Raw genomic sequence first — 20574 nt, 5'->3', positions numbered from 1 at the left:
TGCGCGAGGTGGAGGGGACCCGAGGTCAGGCCAGCCACCCTACCTCGTGAGGCCGGACAGGGCGAGGGGCCACGTCTCTAATGGCCAGGGGCTGCTTCAGCTCGGCGCACACCGCGGCGCGGTAGTGCCGGCCCACCTCCTGCCCGGCGCTCCTGCAACGGGGAACAGGGGCCGCGTCACTCGGGCTGCCCCTCCGAGCGTACCCCCGGCCCGCCCTGGGGTCTCGGGGGAGAGTAGCAGGTGCACCTGCACAGCCACGCCCAGGGTAGACGCCGTCTGCACACCGCCGCCGCCATGGCCCTGCTCCGTGGGTCACCAGGAGGCGTGACCAGAGGGGACAGGAAGGGCGGGACAGCGCGGGCCCCGCCCCGAGGAGCGCGGAGAGGCCTCCCGGGCTGGAGGCCGGTCCGGCGGGAAGGCGCAGCGCTACCCCGGCGAGGGCCGGGAGCGCCCGGGGTCTGCTCTGCGCTCGGGGTCTGCGGCCAGGGCCTGCCCGAGAGGCCTGGACCCCCAGGTCTCCGAGCCTCTGGTTCCCCCAGGACTCCCTGGACGTGGAGCCCGCTGGCCGGGAGAAAGATAAAGAATGCTCCACGTGCGAAGTGTCTCCCGTTTGTAGGATCATTCACAGTCCTGCGCCGTCACTACCAAGCTCCCAAGATACTTCCACTACCCAGTCAAGCCTAAACCTATTGGTTTTCGTGTTCTCAATGCCCGTATGCCTGGCATTTAGCAGACGACTTGGTACACGTTGACTCAGCGACCACATAATTCCCAGACGAATGTGCGCACGCTGGAAGTGAGCACAGCCATGCTATCTGAAATATTGTAACACAGACCCGGGTGGCAACACTTGCCGAATGTTTCCAGCAACACAGAGAAGCTCTTCTTCCTGGCAAGGGCCTTTCAGTGCACAGGCGGCATTTAAAGACAACACAGATGTCTCCAAAGATATCTGATCAGAGTGCAGGTCTGGGGCCGAAGCCCACCTCTGTCACCCATTTATCTGGCGTTGTTATTGGCTCTTGGCGGCTCTTAAAGAGAGCACACTGGGAGGATAATCCCCAGGCTGGCAACTCTGAATCTACTTAAATATATATATTTATAATATATATACACTTAAATATATATATTTATAAGTATATATACTAAGTATATATATTTATAATATATACTTAAGTATATATATTATATACTTATATATAATAATATATATTATATACTTAATATATAATATATATTATAAATAAGTATATATAAGTATATATACTTATATATTATATAATATATAATATAATATACTTAATATATAATAATATATTACTTAAATATATATTTATAAACATATATATATATATTTGACAAGCAGAGTGACAGAGAGAGAGAGATTGATTGATTGATTTTCCATCTGCTTGGGATGCCTACGTCCCAAGAGGCAGCTTAACCCACCGGGCCACAACAGCCCCTCTGTTTCGGTCTTTTGAAAAAAGCAATATTCCAAGATAGCAAGTGACCTGAAAGGCATGAGCAGGAATAGAATAAGCAAAAACGGAGGACAAAAATGAAGTAGGAAATGAACTTCTGAGATGATTCTCTAAAAGCTTTGGTGGAAAAGACATCTAGGAACCCATTCCCACCTTGGGTGTACAGTAATGAAGGCAGGAATAATGGAGGAATCCCAACATCATAACCAGAAGGAACATTCTGGCTGCCAACATGAGCAACGAGAAGTGTCAAATGTGTAAAGCATGAAATTAGGATTTATCTGAAAAATGGAATGAGTTGTTGCATGTGGAAAGTATATAATAAAATATTGAGATATGACTATAAAGATTTCTTTAAGATTTATTTTTTTATTTGAAAGTCGGAGTTACACAGAGAGAGAAGGAGAGGCAGAGAGAGAGAGAGAGAGAGAGAGAGAGAGAGGTCTTCCATCCACTGGTTCACTCCCAATTGACTGGAGCTGCGCCGATCCAAAGCCAAGAGCCAGGAGCCAGGAGCCTCCTCCAGGTCTCCCACATGGGTGCAGGGTCCCAAGGGCTTGGCCCATCTTCTACTGCTTTCCCAGGCCACAGCAGAGAGCTGGATCAGAAGTGGAGCAACCAAGACTTGAACCGGCGCCCACATGGGATGCCAGCACAGCAGGCAGTAGCTTTACCTGCTACACCACAGCACTGGCCCCTATATAGATATTAATATGAGCAAGACATAAAGCAAGCATATTTTAAAAGAGTTATTTATTTGAAAGGCAGAATTACAGAGAGAGTGAAAGACAGGCAGACAGATCTTCCAGCCACGGGTTCACTCCCCAGTTGCCCACAACAGCCAGGGTTGGGCCAGGCCAAAGCCAGGAGACAAGTCTTCCTCGTGTGAGGTAGGGACACAAGCACTTAGGCTACCTTCCACTGCTTTCCCAGGTGCATTAGCGGGAGCTGGATCAGAAGTGGAGCAGGACTCAGATCCATGCTCATATGGGATTAACCACTGCACTGCGACTCAGCTCCATGAGCAATTTTTAGTTGAGCTCCTTGCAAACAGCTGCCATGCCTTCAGCTCCCCAGTGTTTGCAGTATTTGCATAATACTTGACACTTTCAGGCATTTAATAGCTGTTTATCTAACGAATTTGTTGAATGAGCACTGAGTGGTATCAATTCTCCAGAAAATTGGAAGTATCTTTAAGCACCAAGTCTTTTATTTTTAATTAAATGTTTTTATGGAAATTTTTTCTGTTATGATTTTCATAACATTCTTGTCATTCTCAGGAAATGTGAAAAACAGTGAGTTTGGAGAAATCTGTCAATACTTCATTCTAATTTATGGAAATACCTGAAGGAAATGGTGGAAGTCCCTTTAAGAAGCATCATGGAGGGAGATGAAAAGATTTTAGGTAATTGAGGTGATTTAAGTATTCAGATGCAAACAAATTTTCACATTTCCAAAGAACAGTCAAAGGTAAATGACAAGGCATTTAATAGTAGTTGCTATAGTAGCAAAAGAAATATTTAACCTATCCATCAAAGTGCTGCCACCACACCTTACTTCTACTTTTGGTTCTGTTTCTGGTTATTTTTTAAAATAGTTAATGTGGATATTTGGGGGAGGGGGTGAAAGGCAGAGAGACACAGAGAGAGAGAGGAAGAGAGGAAGAGACTCTTTTGGGTTCACTCCCCAAATTCCCACAACTGTCAGGGCTGGGCCTGGCCAAAGCCAGAAGCCCAGAGCTCAGTCCAGGCCTCTTACACAGCAGGGACCCACACACTTGAGCCACCACCTGCTGCCCCCCAAGCTGCACATTAGCAGGCAGCTAGAATCAGAAATACGACTGGGACTTGAACCCAGGCACTTTGATATGGGGCGTAGGTGTCCCAAGAGGCTGCCTTCACCACTTTGCAAACCCTGGCTGCCCCTGTTTCTGGTTACTTTGTTTTATTTGGGACTGAATTGGAAGGGGACAGGAAGAATGACATTTGAGTCCTAAGGGAAAATAAGACCAAGGAGCTGAAAATCGACTGATCAGTCCTCTGGGAAGGAAAAGGACAGATCCATGGCTGCCCGGCAAACCAACTTGAGGGCTCATTAAGGAAGTAAAAGAGCAACAGATGACTGTCCTTCTGGTACCACTCACATGAAGAGATAATATTTAACATCCAGAAGCTGCTGGAGGGTGCAGAAGCAAGCCAAAGCGGAATACACCAGCAGCAATGTTTTCACAGAGTAATAGGCCAGCTATGAACAATGTCTCCTCCACAGTTAAAAGGCACCCGGGAGAGTCCCAGGTCTTTGAGAATACACCTTGTCTGTCTTCCACTGGCCTCAGAATTTATTTTTTTTTTGTTTGCTTGTTTGTTTCTGTTGTTAAGATTGTATTTATTTATTTGCGAGGTAGAGTTACAGACAGTAAGAGGGAGAGACGGAAAGAAAGATCTTCCACCTGCTGATTCACTCCCCAAATGGCCGCAATGGCCAGAGCTGGGCCAATCCGAAGCCAGGAACCAGGAGCTTCTTCCGGGTCTCCCATGCAGGTGTAGGGGCCCAAGCACTTGAGACGTCGTCTACTACTTTCCCAGGCCATACCGGAAGAGGAACGGCCAGATCTCAAATCGGAGCCCATATGGGATCCCGGCACCACAGGTGGAGGATTAACCTACAGTGCAGAGTTTATCAGCACATCTAGTGCATAGTGGGTGCTCAGTAAACATTGGAAAAGCAGGAGCCAAAGCCCCAAAAGCCGTGTGGGAGAGCTGCCAGAACAATGTAACTATCCAAAGCCCCAAATCCAAAAAAAAAAAAAAAAAAATGACGCTTGCACCCATTCCCTTACCTCAGTGTACCACTGCTGGGCACAACTGGATCTTTTTCAGGACTCCTTCAATATTGCTATTATATATATAAAATATTATCTTCTGCCACGTCCTCTTAAATTCCTGAGGTGTGCAGGAACAATTTCCCTTGTCAACGCATCCCCCTCGATCGCTCTTTCTGATCGCTGCAGTTGGAGTCAACTTCTATCAACTTCAGACCTGTATTTTGGCCATTGATCTATAATGCATATTGACCATCCACTCTATTCCAGAAACTTCAAGCTTTGCCATGTATGTCCCATGGAGCTGCAAGGTAATCTAATCAAATTGCTTCATTTGCAAGTGAGAAAACAGGCTCAGAAAGAGGCCGGCCTGAGACCACAGTGCTGCCTAGAGCCTGAGGTAGCATCAGATTGCAATATTCCTGGTTTCCTGTTTGCTGCTCTGTCCACCATGCTGGATCTCAATCCTCAGCAGAATACACAATAATCAAAATATTTTGCATCTTCATAGAGCTTCGAAGATTTCAAAACACTGTCATCCAAGCTGCCTCACCGAGCTATTGATGAGAGTAATAATTATCATTACAACCAGCACTTTCTGGTTACTTAAGACAAACCAGTGCTTTTGCCTGGTGTCATCAATCTCCACAATAGTCCTGTTATTTTCAGTCTTTTATGGACCAGGAATGTAGCCTTAAAGAGGTTAGGTAATGTGCCCAAGGCCACACGACTGGGAAATGAGGCAGTTCAGAATCATCTTAATTGCCTGGTGCCAGAGCCCCTCCACCAGTATCCGGCCGCCCACTGAGCTTCCCCCACAAATGCCCACTGGAGCAGACAAAGAAGGTATTGTGTGATCCATTTTAAAGCCATGCTCTGCTTGTAGTTTTAAGCTTAATTTTCTAGAATTTTACAGTTGTTCCAGCCAAAAAAATGTATTAATTCCCTGAAGGAGAGAATATAGAGAAAGCAGCCTCCAGGGATGCCTGCAGTTAGGGACAGAGCAAGAGGGAAGTTAACACCTAATTAGGAGTTACTGCCCTATTATTCCATATAGCCTTGAGCTGGAAAGTGCATTGATTTCATTTAAATTTCAAGTAGATTGTATAAGATTAAAACTGTGATTATGTAAAGTCATTTTCACATACACACACACACACACAAATATGATTTTAACGAACCAATGTGCTGCCTGGGTTGCCTAGTTACCAGCCATCACTTAAGCAGGTAGCAGCAGGCATTTGGGCTAAATTCCTGGCACCCAGATTGACCAACGTGAAAGCAGTGATGACCTGATCAACGGCTGCTGTGGCCCCCAACACTGACCACCAGCATTTGCTGCTGAAAACTATTTTCCACCTTGAGCCTTCATTGTGGAACCAGCTAACAAATTCGCAAGCATTCTGGCAAATTTGGGAAGCCTTTCCAGCTCCCATCTCCCCCAGAAAGAACAAATTCTTCCCTTCCATATAAATGTCCCCGCAAAGAACTTTGTACAAACCTCTGTTAGCTCACTAACCTCATTGTTCAGGTGCAAGTTATTCATCTGTCCCCACAGATCTGAGCATCGGGGGTGGGGGTGAGTCTGATGATGGCAGTGATGTGAGAAGACTTTGGAGTCGGATGTATCAGCATCCAGTTCCTGGCTTAGTTCCCTGCCCATTGTGACCTTGGGAAACTTCCTTAACTTCTCTGAGCCTCCATTTCCTCATCTGTAAAACCAGCATGCACTGTACCCACCGCAGGTGGTAGTTGTGAGAATGAAGCAAATTTGTGGAGCTAGGCTTGGGCTCAGTAAACAGCGCCTCTTGTTAAGAAGGCACAATCCCTCTCCTTGAGCCTCTTCACACAGATAAGCATCTAAAAAGCCTGCAATGTGTTCCAGCACGGAGGGCTGGGGAGGGGGGAGGGAGCAAGGAGCAGGGAGCAAAGCCAACCGGTGCCGCCAGAGTGCGTCATTTGAGGCAAGCCTTGCAGAAGGATGAAACAGAAGTAGCCAGCCAGAGGGCACAGCGAAGTGTGTCCCAGGCAAGGCAGTGCTCCAACAAGAGCCTAAACGGGTAAACCCCACTCCCCTGCTCTCTGCCTGTACCTTCTTTGGGGAAGAGAGAGAGAGAGAGAGAGAGAGAGAGAGAGGCGGTTTAGACTTTTTTTCTCTCTCTTTGGTTTGTGATGTGTTAACTCCACCTCTTTGAGGGAGCAGGGAAGAGAAAGATCTCCTGTCTCTCAGCCTGGGACAGTGACACCTAGTCTCTTGAATGTAGGTTGGCAATTTCCAGTGGGCTTCTCGCCTGTGACACACAGGTCACTGGCCCACAGTCACCCTCCGGACCTGTCTTGCAGCTGCTGAACACATGTTTGTTTCAGAGATGGTCCCAGGTATCTGACCGTTGACTTGGTTGGCCTAAGGTGCTTGTAGGGTAAAAGACTAGGCTCCAATTCAATCTGAAATATAGAGTCATACTTGATAAATAACAATCTTATGCATGAGAATTTGGTTCAACTCTAGCTGGACATGGGTTTAAAGGGATTTTTCTATTTTGAATCTAGGAAGATCACTACCATTACAAAAATGGCTTTCTAACTTGCCAAACATGTTTTGCATCTTGGTTTAACAGGTTTCCGATGAGATAGCAATGGGTAATCATCACTCGTTATATCCCCTAAGGTGAATTTTGCAGTCTCTGCCTTATGTCACTGATTTCCAGCTAGAGTTTTTACAAACAGGAGTAAATTCCATATAAAAGTAATTTTGACCTTAATTCATATAAAGGTATGATATAATATCAGCATCATAGAAGTCATTTGGTGTAATTACTAAATGTAAATTGGGTAAAGATAAATGAGATAAATGTGTCTAAATATAAACTTAAGTACTCTTTTTTTTTTTTTTTTGACAGGCAGAGTTAGACAGTGAGAGAGAGAAAGGTCTTCCTTCCATTGGTTCACCCCCCAAAATGGCCACTACGGCCAGCGCTGCGCTGATCTGAAGCCAGGAGCCAGGTGCTTCTCTTGGTCTCCCATGAGGGTGCAGGGCCCAAGGACTTGGGCCATCCTCTACAGCACTCCCAGGCCACAGCAGAGAGCTGGACTGGAAGAGGAGCAACCGGGACAGAACCGGTGCCTCAACTGGGACTAGAACCCCAGGTCCAGCGCTGCAGGCAGAGGATTAGCCTAGTGAGCCACGGCACCAGCTGCTCCACTTCTGATCCAGCTCTCTGCTATGGCCTGGGAAAGCAATAGAAAGTGGCCCAAGTTCTTGGGCCCCTGCACCCAAGTGGGAGACTCAGAAGAAGCTCCTGACTCCTGGATTCAGATCAGCACAGCTCGGGCTGTTGCAGCAGTCTGGGGAGTGAACCAGCAGATGGAAGAACCCTCTCTCTCTGCCTCTGCCTCTCTGTAACTCTGCCTTTCAAATAAATAAATACATCTTTTTTAAAAAGAAAAAAGATAGAAATGTTTAAATAAGTTGCAGAAGGTGTGAGGAGGTCACAGAAGAAAGAATTTTTTGAAAACAAAAGCTATTAATCAGCCGGCGCCGGCGTCACAGCTCACTAGGCTAATCCTCCACCTACAGGGCCGGCATCCAGATTCTAGTTCCGGTCGGGGTGCCGGATTCTGGTTGCTCCTCTTCCAGTCCAGCTCTCTGCTGTGGCCTGGGAGTGCAGTGGAGGATGGCCCAAGTGCTTGGCCCTGCACCTGCGTGGGAGACCAGGAGAAGCACTTGGCTCCTGGCTTCGGATTGGCGCAGCACGCCAGCCATAGCAGCCACTTGGGGGGTGAACCAACGGAAAAAGGAAGATCTTTCTCTCTGTCTCTCTCTCTCTCTCACTGTCTAACTCTGCCTGTCAAAAAAAAAAAAAAAGCTATTAATCTATTTTTCTTTGACATAGGATTAGAATCTGATCCTCTGTTACAGCACTGAGGGTTTTGCTATATATATGTATTAGTAAATATTTTGAAATAGTCTTTTAAAATGTTTTAAAACTGCAACATCTCTTTTTAATAGTTTCTGTTTAATTGGTGACTAAGTTTCCAGCTCCAGTAACTTAAACACTTTTAACAAAGTCAGAACTAGATTCTATGTGCTCTGCTATTCAAGGTTTTCATTTCTCGTTTTGGTAACAAACCAAAGAGACACAGATTTTGTGTTCTGTTGAATCTATTGTGTTGTCTACTGACTCTGTTCCGATTGGTTAAAAACAGCTGAGTCTTTATTAAAAAGAGTTATGTTTTGTTTGCATATATACTTATTCTAAAGCATTTGGGTGATCACTTTATAACAATGATCAAACATGGTCTATATTATGTCATGATGTTAAGGGATCCTGTTTTTACCAGATATTTTAAACCTTCTTGGCATCTTTGACAAGCATTCAAAAAATCATATTAAAGGTACTAAGATGTGAAATGCTAAATTTTAAGTTATGATAATGTAAAATACTACCGATACAAATATTGAAAAGTTATAAAAATCTAAAAATTTTGTGTTGCTATCAGACGTGATGGTTATCTTAATGAGAAAGGCTCAGAAGCCTAAAAGGGGTAAATGTTTTATAAAATCCTACAGATTCTTTCAAAAATACTGTGTGGAGTAAGCACACAGTATTTTGGTTACTGAGTTTGTAACTTTTTTTTAAGATTTATTAATTTATTTGAAATCCAGAGTTACACAGAGAGAAGGAAAGGCAGAGAGAAAGAGAGAGAGAGAGAGAGAGAGAGAGAGAGAGAGAGAGGTCTTCCATCCATTGGTTCACTCCCCAGTTGGCCACAATGGTCGGAGCTGTGCCAAACCTAAGCTAGGAGCCAGGAGCCTCTTCCTGGTCTCCCAAGAGAGTGCAATTGTCCAAGGCCTTGGGCCATCTTCTACTGCTTTCCTAAGCCTTAGCAGAGAGCTGGATTGGAAGTGGAGCAGCAGGGTCTTGAACCAGTGCTCTTATGGGAAGCTGGCACTGCAGGTGGCAGCTTTACCCACTACACCACAGCACCAGCCCCGAGTTTATAATTTTAAACATGGCTATTGAAAGTCTTCTGTCATCCACAGTTTTGTATTCTCCAAACACTAAAAATCAGATTTACTGCACATGGAAGTTAAAACTTTGTTGGTTCTGTGTTTAAATGTGTCCTCTTTTAGGTTCCAAAGGACTTCTTTTTCCTTGACCTCTTTTATGTTCAGTATTTTGGGACAGTTCTGTAAACAGATAAAGCCAATAATGGACTATGTTTTCCAACTGAGAAAAAGTATGATTAACTCAAGTTACTAAGAACAGGAAGTAATTCAAATCAATTGGTATTTTTTTAAAAAGTTAAAGATTTTGAGAAGCTATTACTGAAACTGCTTTATCATTCTATCCTTTAATGCATGGGTTATACTTGTGTACCTATTGTATGTGTACGCGAAAAATTTATTAAGAACTCTGTTTTAATTGGCTTATAGATAAAAGATTGCTCATACAAATTTAAACTGCTAAATTAACCCAAAATACATTTTTGGTTCATGTGACCTAGATAAATCTCTGTATCAAGGGTTTAAATTAGTTGGTAGAAAGAAACTAAAAATGTCTCATTGACATGTTTCTTCTTGGGTTTGCTGGTCAAACAAGTTACACTTGTGTTAGATATTTAAGCGCTGTTTCCAAATGCAGAGTACTGTCTTAAAATTTATGAAAGGCCTTGGACCTTTTGGTAAATCTTTTCCCAAGTTGATATACTTGACAGTTAAAATTGCTTGCTAACTTCTCACTTGATATTAAGCTGTTGACAGTGAGTGATCTGGGAAGCCCGATTTGTTTCCTCATTTCTCTATTTTCTTCAAGACACAAAACTGATTCCATTCTGAGGACTCTCCATCAGGATGTACAGTTTGACCTTTAGACCTTATAAAAGAGATAGCTAACATTTTTCTGTAATAATAGCCTGGCCACATATGGAAGACCAAATAGCATAGCCTAAAGGAGAGCTAAAGTTATAATTTCACATCTAGATTTACTTTGCCATGGGCACAGTAAAAAAGCAAAACCTCCCTTTTTCAAACCAAACTAAGGGAGAGAGAAAAAGTTTTACTAATGTCTCCAAAATTTATAGAAAAGGTGGTCATGATGTTTGACCTCCTCGAGGGCATTGTCTTATCTCACAGGGAGAATGCTGTCAGAACAGGCCCGTGACCACCAAAGACCAGAGAGGGGGCTGAGCAGCCCCTCGGCTTGTATCCTCTTACAGGCTTCCTCTGTGTCTACTTTATCAGAGATCAGGAGGAAGAGGAGCAAGCTAGGTAGCCGGAGCAACATAAGGACAGGTGGCTTTACACAGTGATCGGCCATCATGGAGTCCCAACAGGCCCGTCAACCACAAGTGGCATTGGTTTTCCCTGTGGAAAGCCAGGAGGGCGTTGGCTTCTGCAGAGCCCTGTCAACTCTGCCAGCGAAGAGCTGCACCACTGGAAGTGGAACTGCCCCGGGGTCAAAGGACTCCTAGGTCAGAGCCGCAGAGCTGGTTGGCTCTAAGTGGAAAAACCTTCCCTCTGCCCAGCTTCTGCTGTTGGGGAGATGACCTCGGGTCAGTCACACTGCAGACACAGGGCCAGCGCGGTGGTGTAGCAGGTGAAGTGGCTGCCTACAATGCTGGCATCCCATATGGGTAAGGGTTTGAGTCCTGGCTGCTCTACTTCCCATCCAACTTCCTGCTAATGCATATGGGAAAAGCAGCAGAAGATGGCCCAAGTGTTTGGGCCCCTGCCTCCATGTGGGAGAGCTGGAGGAAGCTCCTAGCTCCTGGCTTCAGCCTGGCTCAGCCCTGGCCATTATGGCCATTTGGGGAGTGAACCAGCAGATGGAAGATTTCTCTGTGTGTGTGTGTATGTATGTATGTCTCTCTCTCTCTCTCTCTCTCTCTCTCTCTTTCTCTCTGTAACTCTTTCAAAATAAACAAATAAAATCTTAAAAAAGAGAGAAAAATCTCCGCCCTGTTAGGGCTGAAAGTTCCTGAACTAAGAGGGAAAGACGGGCCCAGGTGTCTAGGAGGGAGTCCGTCCACTTCATGGCATCTGTGGCTCCATGGTCCTCCCATGAAAAGCTGACACCCTGGCAAAACAAAGTTGCCCAGGGATCGGACTCTTGTCTCACTGGGCAATAACAATCAGAAGGCTCTTGTCCGGTGCCTTAATCGCCTCCCACTTATCAGGCCCCAGCTTCCTGTTGTGATCCAGGGGAACGGGTGGGTTGTGTTGTTTGGCAGGAAGAAGTGTCAAGGAGGGCTCTAGTCTTGCTTGGGTCTGAGGTCTAAAGCCCAGGGAGAGGAAATAGGAAAGCAACCTCACACAAAAGGGCTACAGAGAGGGCCATTTGCCTATCTGGTGGCCAAGTGATAAGTGAGCTCAAATGCCCTGCTGAGGCCTGGAGGTTTTATGTCAACTGCAGGATAATGCACTTCACATGTGTATACCTCTACAGAAAGGGCTCGCCAAGGGATCTCATCTAATCCTTAGAAGGGCTCTTTGAGGTAGGAATTAACCTGGTGTCATCCCATCCCTCACTCCTTTAAATTAACTCCTTCCTCTCCACTGCCTCCTTCCTAGGGCATGTAACTGTGCCCAAGACTCAGCCATAAACAAAAACCATGAGAATCTTCCTTTGTCCTGTATCCCTCTCTTGCCAACACCCTCTTTTTGCCCCACATCCACACCTGCTAGACATTAACAGTCTGTTAGCTCCATTGCTCCCCTTCCACCCACCTGTCCCACTGCGATCATCCCCCGGGGTGCTGTGAACCTGCTCCTGCTGAAGTCACCAGGGACTGCCCATTTATACAGTCCAAGGGATGCGCGTCAGTCCCCAAGGCAGCTGGCCTTGGCAGCATTTGAAGCTGTTCGCTGCTCGTTCCACTGTTCTTACCCTACTCCTCCTTGTTCTCAGGTTTCCTCTACCATCTCTTAACATAATCACCCAGAGGGTGTGTGTGTGTGGTGTGTGTGCTGCTGTCTGTCTCTCCCTCTCTGATTTGTGAGCCATTCTCTAACCACTGGCCTTACCATTTCTCACCTTCTCATTTTTCTCCCCGACCTCAAAAGCATGCACAATCAGGGCTGGCGTTGATGCCTGCAACGTCAGCATCCCTTCTGCCTATCACTTCAAGTCCCAGCTGCTCCACTTCCAATCCAGCTCCCTGCTAATGCTCCTGGGAAAGCAGAGGAAGATGGCCCAAATGCTTGGGTTCCTGCCACACATGAGGGAGACCCAGATGGAGCTGCAGGCTGCTGGCTTTGGCTTGGCCCACCCCAAGCTGTTGCAGCCGTTTGGGAAGTGACCAGCAGATGGAACATCTCTCTCTCTCTCTCTCTCTCTCTGGGAGTCTCTTCCCCTCTCTCCATCACTCTGTCTTTCAAATAAATAAAAGCAGTCTTCTAAAGTTTGCACAATCCTCTTCCTCTTGTTTCCACTAATGACTCTCCCATAGCTTCAGTGCAGCACTCGCCACAACATGTGGCTGTTGCCGTAGCTGTCTTCCACAGGAGGTTATGAACCTTCAGAGCGGAGGCAATGATTTCCCTAATTTTGCATTTTCAGGGCCCGGCTCAGTACCTAGCACATGGCAGGCACCTCAAATTGGAGGTGCTTAGCAAAGCCGTCAAGAGTCAAACAGCTAGCAAGTGACAAGGACAGGCCCTAAACCCCAGACTTCTGACTTTAAAGGATGGGGTCTCTATGCATCGGCACAGAAAAGAGCAATGGTACCAGCATTTAGTAAGTGCTGCCTCACAGTGAGTCCTGCCAATCAAAGGGAAAGAAGGCGGGAAGGGTTTCCTTTGCCCCAGCCACCAGGTGTGGAAGAATTGTTTGGCATGTGTAGCCTGCCTTTTGCATAGTCCAGGATAAGAGGAGAGAGAGAGAGAGAGAGAGACCCACCTCCTGTCTCTTCCCCTGCATGGTCACCACCATAACTTCCAGGAAGCCAGGAAGCCCACCCCAGCTCACCAAGCCCCAGCTCACCAAGCCCCAGCTTGCTACCATTTTCCTCTCGGAAGAGAGGGGTAGGGAGTGGTTTAATGGGATGCTCTGTCTCGGGGCCAGGCGGAGGATGCTCTCCGCCATCCTGTAGTACCACTCTTGAAGAAACTGTCATCCAGAGCTCTGAGAGACACCTGAAAGGAAGGAAGGAAAAGCTGCCTTCCCGGGAACAGACAAGCTTCCCAGGGAGAGGCTCTGAAATGAGACAATGTGTGCACTCGCCAATTACAAGCTCAAGTTCTACCCAAATACACACACTCAAAGGCTTTACCAAGGCCATCATTAAGCGTACCGGGCCCTCCCGCTGTTTGGGCAACATTGTAGGGCGGCAGTGAAGCAGGAGAAATGTCATCAAAGCGCGAGGTAGGCACGGAGCTGCCTCTTCCCAGCCTGACAGTCGACTCACTTCACCTTGTCGTTTGGAACCCGGCAGTCTGGGAAGGGGAGAAGGAAATGAGGAGGAAAAGAGTGGCCTGTGCTGTGGATGGCGTTTGTCTCGCCGTGTTTCAGATGGCTTTTTAATGAGCTTTCTCATTAAGGGTCCCGAGAGGCTAGGCTTCGGATGTTCCTGCATGCAAACAAGCAGGCTCCACATCGCTTGTTTCCAAGGTATAGGGGAAAGGGCAGGGCAGGGCAGGGGGCGGGGAGGGTCCTAAAAGGAAATATGGTTCGTGAGAAAAGAGATCCAGTAACTCTTTTGTCCACGAAAATCTGCGAACGGTGTGATTTGGGCCAGCCGTCATGAAAATACAAACGTGATCGACTGTTGGAACAGCAGAGTGTGTTCAAGTGTGTGGTTGCGTTTCTCTGTTCAGCCCGTTCCCATCGAGAGAGATCATTAGCCCCTGCTCCCCCAGCCCTGGGTCTCATTTCTAGTTGGGCTCCCGCCACACTGCATCAGAGAGGGCTGCTCTGACTTCAGTGGGATCCACACTCCTTTATTTCCAGGGGCACCAGGGTGTCCAGACCCACGACAGACTCCCACCAAATGTGGTTTTCTCATCTTGCCGCTTTCATTGGGTGCAGTTAGTACACGAAAATGGATATAAAGGAATGAGACGTGAGTGCTAAACTGCGCATCAGAGTAACTTATCACCTTATCAGGGTCAACAAACAGCTTACAGCGCTAACAGCCCCTAATTAAAGCAGCAGCCTTCAGTGAAGGGGTGGGGGGTGGGAAGAACAGCCCGGGTGGGGACTGGGACGCACTTCCTCTGCCATTGATGGACACTGTCTGCCGGATTACGGAACACAAATTGGCCCCTTTTATGGTAGAGAAAAGATGTGGCTGTTGCTTTATTTATCTTTCCAGGGAGTTCGCTTAACACAAGGTAATTACAGACACTCGAAAGTGAATTCTAGCTGCTGCCGAAGCTTGAACACAGTTGTCTGGCAAGCCTTCCCTCCGCTTGGGTGGCGCCAAGAATGCCTTCCTCGCTCTGAATCCAGGGACACTGAGAGATGATATACACGAAGCGCCTCACCCAGCGTTGGCCGGGCAGTGTGTGCTGGGCGGAAACCAGGCACCTGCCCACCTTCATTGCTAGGGAGGGCACCAAGAGAGGAGAGGGGCCGATCCTCATTAATCACCCGCCCCACTGCCTTGGCGACACACATCAAGAGAGGGAGACACATTCCTTCCTAAAATACGTGCTCAACACTCCAGCCCTTTGCGGGGAGCTTCCTATTTTCGCATGCCCCACTGCTTCACACCAGGAGGCATTCTAAAGACCACGTGCTGGGGATGCTGATTAAAAGGGCCAGTCTCAGGGCCATCAAGTGGCACAACTTAGAACACCAGCGTTCCATATGGGAGCGCCCGCTGGAGTCCTGGCTGCTCCGCTTCTGCTCCAGCTCCCTGCTAACACACCTGGGAAGGCAGCGCAAGATGGCCCAAGTGCCTGGTTCCCTACCACCCACATGGGAGACACAGATGGGGTTCCAGGCTCCTGGTTTTGGCCAGGTCTGGCCCTGGCCAGAACAGCCATTTGGAGAGTGAAGCAGTGGATGGAAGATTCTCTCTCTCTCTCTCTCTCTCTCTCTCTCTCTCTGTCACTCTGCCTTTCAAATGAATGAATGAATGAATAAACTTTTGGAAAAAAGGAATCTCCCAGCTGCCTTGGCATTCTGCGGGAGACGTTGGTACCTAGCTTCATCACCCCCACCCTCACCCCCCCACCCCCGTGACTCTCCTTCCTGCTCAAGACCAAGAGCCTCTCCGGCCCTGCCTCTGACCCAGGGACACATGGGTCAGTGCATCACTAGGGGGCACCCTGGAACAACATTTTCCCCAGGTTGCAGGCCTCCTGACCCAGCCAACCGAGCAGCACCGTGCCGCCCACACAGTTCTGGGCTGCAGCTCCCAATGCCACAGTTTCCTTTAGGAAACGTAGTCCAGTTGCCACATCACCAAATATATCCTCCAAGCGCTTCTGCAATGGCACTGTAGTAAATTCAATTTCTAAAGAGTAACTAGATTTTGTCATTCTGTGTTTATTAAATACTTACAGCTTGTGTGCCACAGAAACAGTAGGTATAGAAAGAACTGATAAAACAGACAATCCTTCCTACTCAAGAAAAATGTGCGAAAAATAAAGCAACTATTAAACACTTTAAAAGCAATTACAGGGTCAGCACTGTGGCACAGCAGGTTAAGCCAATGCCTGCAATGCCAGCATCTCATGCGAGCACCGGTCTGAGTATGGGTGCTTCATTGCTCATCCGGCTCCTTGCTAATGCACATAGCAAGGCAGCAGAAATAGCCAAGTGCTCAGGCCCCTGCCGCTCATGTGGGAGACCCAGTTGGGGCTCTGGGCTCCCAGCTTTGGCCTGGCCCAGCCATGGCTATTGCGGGCATTTGGGTGGTGAACCAGCAGATCGAAGATCTTCCTCTCTCTGTCTCTCCCTCTCTCTCTATAACTCTGTCTTTCAAACAAATAATTTAAAAAATAATAAAATAGTAAAAATCACTAAAATTGATAATTTTCAGATTAATCATTAGAAACCTGAGCCAGTAACTAACAGGTGCCAGTATGTGCACAAACAAGGAGGTCTACGGGTGGCCCCTAAGCAGAATGGGGTAACTGCAGACCAGGGCCCCTGAGAAACCAGCAAGGAAAGGGAGAAGAAGGGGGTCCGGGGAGCCCACCCACCCACCACACATGGCTTTCTAATTCGGGGCCCTTCCTCGTGCCTCAGTGGTCACGTGGTCCAGTCGCCATTATTCAGCAAATAAGTGCCACGCTCTGGCACTTGCTGGTCACTGGCCAAGCACTAGGAACTCTGCATTGGACAAGACTAAGGCTTAGCGCTGCCCTTGGGTGCTTCCACTTACAAACGTGGCAGTGTGTTAGGGACAGGTAGAGAAGGAGGGTGCCAGGAGAAACCCAACCCAAGAGGCAGGCTGCTGAAGGAAGAACACCCGGAGCAGATGTGTCCCAGGGACACGCTTAAGGAGGAATTAGGAGCGGAGAGAACGAAAAACGAGTTTGACATCTGGCTGGGGAAGAGAAGCAGCAAAGCGCATTTTGAAAAAAAAAATTTATTTATTGAAAGGCAGAGAGAGAGAGAGAGAGAGAAAGGGATCTTCCAGCTACTGGTTTACTCCCCAAATGGCTGTAACAGCTGGAGTTAGGCCAGGACAAAGCCAGGAGCCAGGCGCTTCTTTTGGGTCTCCCACGTGGGTGCAGGGGCCCAAGCACTTGGGCCATCTTCTACTGCTTTTCCAGACACACTAGCAGGAAGCTGGAGCAGGAGGGACTTGAACCGGCGCCCATGTGGGATACCCTGTTTGCACGCGGAATGAGGAGGCTTTAACCTACTATGCAATGGTGCTGGCCCCAGCAGCAAAGCGTTTTGGGGGAACTAGGGGTGTGTTCAGCAGTGCTGGAGGGCACAGAGCAGGCGGGGGGGGGGGCTCAGGAGGATGCGAGCCACTGAAGGGTTAACAGCAGGGTGGTGGAGGTGCCAGGATCAGATCTGCATTTTAGAAGGACCGTTCTGTGCCAGGGTCAGTGCTACCTTGGAATATTAATAAACAAGCAAAGCCAAGGCATCAGTCTCTCCCTTTAATTGGACCTTTCCGGTTTCCTTCCTCTGTCCCCATTCATCAGCTTCCTTTGAAACCGTTTCAAAAACAGAGGTCTCTTTTTAAGGTCTGCCTCCTGCGAAGAGCAGAGGAGGCAGGAATAGCCCTCAAAAGGGACGGTGGCAAGCTGGACAGCCCTGCCCAACGTGCCTGCGCAAGTCCTCGCAGAAGGCAACCTCTGGCAAAGTGCAGAGGGAGGCAGAGGAGGAGAGGGGCTGCAGCCAGTTTCCCAGGCAGGATGCCCTTAGCGCTCACCAGTATTTGCAGGCCATGCATGCGGGGTTTGTGGGGGTGGCGGCCAGCACCCAGACTTAGGGCTCAGTGCACAGAGTATAAGCAAAGTGCACAAAGAGAGCTTTATCTGCCCAGGGATCTGCTGTTTTATTGCTCCTGTTACTGCCTTAGGACTTTCACTCCCCCACGCATCACAATGTGAGACTCAGGATCAGGCCCTGTCCTTATCTACATGTGAGAGCCAAGAAGCCAAGCCGAGGATGACAGCAGGTGCCGGCTGTAAACTTTAATGACCAAGAGACGCCTACCGCTCCTGTGGCTGCTTAACACTCTCCATTTAATTCAAGTCTGCTTCCCAGTTCGGTTCGCTGGAGGAGCAGAGAACCAGAGAAGCAGTTTGCTGTTTTGTTTTGTGTTTTTAAACCAACCCCACCCTCAGGCCTGTTCCAGAGCTGCCTGCCCCTTATCCTCCTGCCCTGAAAGGGAAGCCAAAGCACGGAGAACAGGCCTTTCTGGTAACCCAGGTTCCTTAGCGCTGGCCTCTGGGCCCAGGAGGCCTCAGGCCAGCTTCCTTTCCTGCAGAACGAGGAAGAGTCTGCTCAGGGCCTGGAGCCTCTGGACCCAAAAATAGAATACTGGAGCGTTTGGATTTTCCTTTCCTGACAGTGAGCTACTCAGGAAGAAGCACTTAAATAACGTTTGTTTTGTTTTGTTTTGTTTTCCTCTGTGCTTTTCAAAAACACATCCAAAGGGTGGAGAGAGAGGCTTTTCAGTACCCCACCCCCATGCTTTGGGCCTCCAACAGGCTCAGGTGAGGCGGTAGCCCCCACTTCCCAAACCCTCAATGGCCAGCTGTGCTGGCAGTGCGACCCCACCCACCCCCAGCCTATTTCTGGACTGCTTTGCATGGCCCCCCATGGCGCCCTAAAAGCACCACCATGTCTTCAGTCACCAGGCTGGTAACTGAGACTTCCCACACAGGGATGTGAAGAGGCATATGATTCAAGCGGCTCCATTCCAGGAATATTATTAGCCGCAGGAAAAAAATAGGGGCCTGCTGTATGTCTGTCACCTGAAATAAACTCCCAACTCCTTCCCTCCTGCTTCCCAGATGCTCCGCGCTAAAGATTATTTAAGCTGGTTTTGCCACTCCCCCAGCCCCCTACCCCCCGAGGTTCCTAACCCCAGCGAGGGGCCAAGGGAGAGGGAGGAGGAGCAGCCCGGTGAGGCTGGCCACCACAGGCCATGTGAGGCACACGCTGGTCACGTGCAGGGAAAATGTGCCCGGCTAACCTCAGAGGCTCCCCAGAGAATCCAGGGTTTGTGTCTCTCTGCAGAGCTCAGAACAGCCTGTATGTTCTCTCCTGGTTGTGTGCCTGGCGCTTCCCCAGTGAGATAGCTCCCCGTAAAAGCTCTTCCTGTGAAGGGTGGGGAGCTTTTGTTCTCGGGAAATATGGTGAGGAGCATTGTCCCGGGAGGGGGAAGGGAGAGGAGGGGCGGGGCTGCCGGGGCTGTTTCCACCGGGGGTGACCTGACAGCCACAACCACTGGAGATGGTCTTCATCTCTCTGCCCTGCTGGGCTTACCATTACAGGGGAAGATGGAGATAAAGTCCAATAAAATAAAAATAGACATGCGAAGTAAAATCCCTCTCTATTTATTCTACAAAAGAGTTGCGGTTCTATTACTAACTTGTTTTAGACAATAGCCCTCCAACGATTCAGTCTCTGACTCCTACTGACCTGGTGGGATTGGAGATCCAAGTCTGAATGCCTTATTCTGTTTCACCCCATTCACAGATGTGCCACGAAAGAGAAATTTCCAGCCAGTATTATGATTTAGCTGTTGGTGCAGAAGTAGTTCAACAACTCTTGATTTGAAAAACAGGAGTGGCATATTTTATGGTGTTGTAGGATCCAGCACCACAAAGATCTTAAAATATCATACAAGCTGTGATTGTGTGTGTCCCCATAGTGACAAGCCCAATTTGGAGCAAACTGTGTTGAGGCAGCATTCTGCAAGGTATGTCACTTACCTGGTTTGCTCCTTTTTGATTCAAGAATCTTCAACCATCAAATGCTACAAGGATTGGCCTGAGTACTTACTGTTTGCTGGGTAGTGTTCTGCACGCTTGGGATGTGGCAATGCGTAAAACACAGATTCCTGCTCCTGTGGGGCTTGAGGCCTAGCTGGGGAAGATAATAAAGAAAACATAGTAAGTAGATTATATATCAAAAGGTGATGAGTCCCTTAGGGAAAGAAGAAAAATTAGATCAAAATAACGGTAACAGGGAAAGCTGTGCAGTTCAGCGACGATTTGAGGGAAGTGAAAGAGGTGGCCACAAGGACATTTATAGAGAAGAATTCTCCAAAGAAAGGAGAGCCAATGCAGATGACCTGGCATATGAACATGCCTAGAACAAGGAAGCCACAAAGGCTGGGGTTGCAGAGCGTAGGAGGAGAGGGCAAGGAGGTGACAGGCTTTGGACCTCGGAGCCTGTGTGTATTGACTGTGAGGGAAAGAAGGAACCATGGGACTTTTTTTAAACTTATTTATAAATTTTTGAAAGGCAAGGTTGGAGAGAGTGTGAGAGAGAAATCTTTGATCTGCTGGTTCACCCCCGAAATGGCCTCAACAGCCAGGGCTGGGCCAGACCAAAGCCAAGAGCCTGGAACTCCATCCGGGGTTTCCATGTGGATGCAGGGACCCGAGTACTAGGGCTATCTTCCACTGTTTTCCCAAGCTTAGCATCAGGCAGCTGGCCTCTGGGGCACCTAGAAAGTGGGGCACCTAGGACTTGACCTGGCACTCATAAGCCCTGCCGTCATGTGCAGTGGCTGGAGCTCCTGCACCTCAGAGCTGGCCCTCAGGGAGGTTCTGGAACAAAGGAATTAAAATGATCTGAGTGTTCACAAAATCACCCTGGCTGCTATGCCATGCTATCAGCT

At 48.1% G+C, this 20574-nt stretch overlaps 1 protein-coding gene across 3 annotated transcripts in view; it reads right to left on the bottom strand.

Moving 5' to 3' along the window:
• Positions 1-319, bottom strand: part of LOC133760452 (quinone oxidoreductase-like protein 2) — a 30465-nt gene extending 30146 nt beyond the window's left edge. For all 3 annotated transcript variants that reach the window (XM_062192968.1, XM_062192971.1, XM_062192970.1), the window contains exons 1-2: positions 247-319; positions 44-152 (exon numbers count right to left, since the gene is read on the bottom strand). In XM_062192968.1, the coding sequence (XP_062048952.1) occupies positions 44-152; positions 247-296 (159 nt within the window). In that variant the 5' untranslated portion in view covers positions 297-319. The remainder of the gene's footprint in view (positions 1-43; positions 153-246) is intronic.
• Between the last annotated feature and the right edge of the window lie 20255 nt (positions 320-20574).

This window comes from Lepus europaeus, chromosome 5 (genome assembly GCF_033115175.1).
Source record: "Lepus europaeus isolate LE1 chromosome 5, mLepTim1.pri, whole genome shotgun sequence".
NCBI classification, from domain to species: Eukaryota; Metazoa; Chordata; class Mammalia; order Lagomorpha; family Leporidae; genus Lepus; species Lepus europaeus.
This window is presented reverse-complemented; position numbering and strand designations above follow the sequence as displayed.